Here is a 3,985-nt window from a genome sequence, read left to right on the forward strand (position 1 = left end):
CGGACCACAGGCTCCGGACGCGCAGGCTCAGCGGCCATGGCTCACGGGGCCAGCCGCTCCGCGGCATGTGGGATCTGCCCAGACCGGGGCACGAACCCGCGTCCCCTGCATCGGCAGGCGGACTCTCAACCACTGCACCACCAGGGAAGTCCCAGAGAAAAATTCTTTAAATCAACATCTGTACAGCTGGAATGATGAGGCAAAACTTTGGAAAGCTCCCCAGTACATCTCCACATGCTCCTAATTGGAATGAGAGTCCCTTGAAAGCTAAGACCTGGTCTTGCACATTTCGTGCCCCCTAAAATTGTAGCACAGCCCCTTGCATATAGTAGATGGTCCATAAATATTTCTTTTTTAACATACATTCCTTGAGCATGCACAGAGTGCCTGGCACATTATGTGAAAGGCAGTAAACACAGAAAAAGATTTCAATGAGCATTTATAGAGCACGCACCACGCTCAGAGCTCACACAAGTAGGCAGAGCTGATAGAAGACGCTTCCCATGAACTGAGTAGGTACACAGTATTGAATGGGTAGCTGCCATGATTGCCCTTTCTTCTGCCAGTTCCTTTACTGAAGATTTAGTGAACTGCTTATTTTAGAAGACGCAGCATTTTACAGAAAGAAAAAATGTGGTCTCAGAACCCATCCTACTCCTGGGATCTTTAAGGTGGATGTTATTTACCTATGCTGAGTTCTTTGTTGCTACCCTCTGACAGGCACAATGAGTTTGACTTCATCTCAGGAACTCGTATGAGGAAGCTGGCCCGGGAAGGAGAGAATCCCCCAGATGGCTTCATGGCCCCCAAAGCATGGAAAGTCCTGACAGATTATTACAGGTCCCTGGAGAAGAACAACTAAATGCCCTTCAGCACCAGAGTTTCTTCCTGAAGTGCTCTGTGATTTCTTCTTCTATTTTTGTGATTAGATGCTTTGTATCCAACTGCTTCTCAATGATTGACTTTAATGTTTTATAAAAACGTTCTCTATAATTTAAAGTCAACATATATATATATACACACACGTGTGTGTGTATATATATAAAGTAAAACTGAAGACCAAACCTTAGCAGGTAAAAGCAATATTATCATTTCAGAATAAAATTAGTTGTATTTTCTACTCCATCTGAGCAGTAGGTCCCAGATTTCATAAAGCTTTGACCATGTGTCTAGTTTACTTGCCAAAAAGTAAAGCATGTCTCCCAGCTTAAGTCTTGCCAACCTGCATTCTCCCATGTCATATACCAGTAGTAAAGGAAATGAGATGGGCAGCCCCTTCTATATAGCTGAGAAAAAAAAAAAAAAAAAGAAAATCTCACCCCAAATGAGGAGTGGCTCATGTCAAGATTCTTGCTAGTATTTCCCTCGTGCCCGTATCCAGCCCGTATCTTAGGTGCTGAACTATGACCTGACTGGAGAAACCAAATGTGTGAAAATGTGAAGTTAATCTCAGAGATCTATGCAACCTAGTTCTGCCACGGAAGTTATATTATCTAATAAGAGAAATCTTAATATTTTTCTGTGAATAACATAACTCCAGTTAAACAGTGTCTTTTAATTAAATAGCATACAGGGCTTTGATGAAAAGATTTGTGCCCAGGCCTCAAACAATCTGACAATGTTGTGGACATTTAATTTTTCTCCTCTTTGCTGTGGTCATTGTGTCTATGGAGTGGCTGCGCCTATTACCTGCAGTGGCATCAGCTGTGACCAAAAACAATTCAGACCATCAGACTAGCGAGCTGCTGGAACCGTACAAAAACACAGGAAGCTCCAACCTTTTCATCTTACAGGTGACCAAACTAAGAGGATGCACAAGCACAGGCTTCATGAACTAATGAGCACTGTAACAAAAGTGCCAAATTGGCATTTTGGAAGTACTGGTGGCACTGAGCGAGCACCCAGGCCACTTGACTCCCGGGCTGGTGCTTTGTCTATACCCTGTACAACACAGGAGCTGGACCTGGTTTCCCTCAACTGCTTAACAAAACTCCTTGAACAGAGGGCACTCCCTGAACTCCTTGAACAGTGGGCACTTCTTGGATGCTGTAAGGTCTGGAGTTTTCTAAACCCAGCTGATTTTATTGCAGTTGAAAAAAATACTTTCCCAAAGACTCATGCTGTTCTGAAACATTCAACCTCTGATGGCTTTACTTTCTGGGAGGCAATCTTGCACCTTCTGTATAATTCCTTGTTACTAAGGAATACATGAAGAAATAGTACCTTTTGTACATAGGTCTCTCTGGAAGAGACTTAAGACTGGAAAGAGAAAACTGTGATTTTTTTTCATACTCAGTTTTGTTTTTTTAAATGCTAAACCAAGCTAATGAAAGTTCTTTTGAGAATAAATCACAGTGGCCACAGCAAAGTATGACTGACTATCTTTAATAGCACAGTGCCTATATTCATTTAATCAGAGGTCCTCACTACTGCCTTTTTAAAAAAAAAAGCATATTTATTGAAAAAATGAGACAAGATGTAGGTGCCTTAACCAATGTATTTTGTGATTTTTTAAAATATATTTAAAACTGCTCTTCTGCTTGAGTACCACTTAGTGCAAATGATTATTTCCATGTACAACTGATGCTTGTCCTTATTTTAATAAATTTCTCAAAATGAAGGCTGAGTCTTTTCTGCATCTCGTATCAAGTGTGCATTGACATCTGTTGGTTGAAGCCCTTGTGACTTTGTATAACTGGAGAGAAACAGCAGCTCTCTTTCAGACCATAATTAAGAGGCTGTTTACCCTTGTTCCTGTCATCTTTTAAACTGTGCTTTCCATGTGAATGACACATGGTTTCAGCCAAGCACTACCGTTCCTCAGGGACCTCACCCCAGGATTTCAGTGCACTGGGATCTGACAAACTTTAAAAATTTTTCCTAACTTATTGCTCCCCTTTCTTCAAAGTGCCTCCATAGAGTTTCACCAGCAGGGTTAGCAGCAGTTGTGCTTCCTCCACAACTCCCACACCTCCACTCACCTCAGCAGTTGCTACTGGTGTATGCAGAAAGGATACCTGTTTCCACCCACACTTTCAGTGGCCTTCAGACAGGCCTGCAGCTTTGGGGCTTTTTCCCTCCTTCAGTCCCTGCCTCTCTTCTGTCCTGAAGGCTTCATGCAGATTTTTGTTTCTGTCCTCACTCCAAACAAAACTGGTGTGATAGCCAGCTCAAAGGTGCCACTTGTTACCACTTCCTCTTTCTCCCCAGATCCTTACTTGCTGGCACCTGGACAAAGTAGAGCAGGGAGTGTGTAAGTACATAAAGATATAAGTGGTGCTGAGGGAGTATGCCATACTGCACAGGGCAGTGCGAAGGGCATATGTAAATCATTCGTTCAGATAACGGTGGACTTACAAATCTCAGCATTTATATCAGGCCACAAGATTCCTTTCCAATCCATCTTCCCTGCAAGAAGAAACAAATCTTAGTGATTTGAGAACAGCAAGTTCATCTTTGTTTTTTCCTCATCTTCCCCTATTAACCTGACTTTTAGGTCTAGCATGGATCTTGAATATACTTTCCTGATGGGTAAAGTAATCAGGAAATTAGATGAGCACCAGAGCAATCAACAATGTGTAAAGGTTTGATAGAACACAGTGCAGCTTTTGCCTTTGAGATTTTGAATGATACAGGTTTCTATTATTTATGTATATCCCACTACCAATAATGCACAAAGTATCAAGAATTAACAATATAGCTATTTAAAGAATAACCACTAATTTTTTTCTTCTCCCTAGCATTCATTTAATTCTTTGGTCAATATTAGCTATTATTGGGCCACTCATCATACATATTCACCAAATGATTAAAGTGATGTATACAAGCAATTCACTAATATAATACTCCAAGGTTGCCTATTTTTTTTGCTTATATTGTAATTTTATTGAAATTATTACTAAAAATAAATGGATCAATGATGAGCTTGGACATTTTAGTCTGATAAAAACCTAGACAAAATAAAATATTTTTTACGGGGCTAGGA

General features: G+C 40.9%; 1 protein-coding gene across 1 annotated transcript in view; it reads left to right on the plus strand.

The window, feature by feature from the left end:
* The window catches only part of PAPSS2 (3'-phosphoadenosine 5'-phosphosulfate synthase 2), a 52,538-nt gene extending 51,676 nt beyond the window's left edge, over nt 1-862 (plus strand). Inside the window, exons 14-15 of the mRNA XM_007470318.1 lie at nt 446-474; nt 721-862. Of these exons, the coding sequence (XP_007470380.1) occupies nt 446-474; nt 721-862 (171 nt within the window). The remainder of the gene's footprint in view (nt 1-445; nt 475-720) is intronic.
* Nucleotides 863-3,985: the final 3,123 nt, after the last annotated feature.

The sequence above is a fragment of the Lipotes vexillifer genome, unplaced genomic scaffold, assembly GCF_000442215.2.
Source record: "Lipotes vexillifer unplaced genomic scaffold, Lipotes_vexillifer_v1.1 scaffold690, whole genome shotgun sequence".
Classification (NCBI taxonomy): domain Eukaryota; kingdom Metazoa; phylum Chordata; class Mammalia; order Artiodactyla; family Lipotidae; genus Lipotes; species Lipotes vexillifer.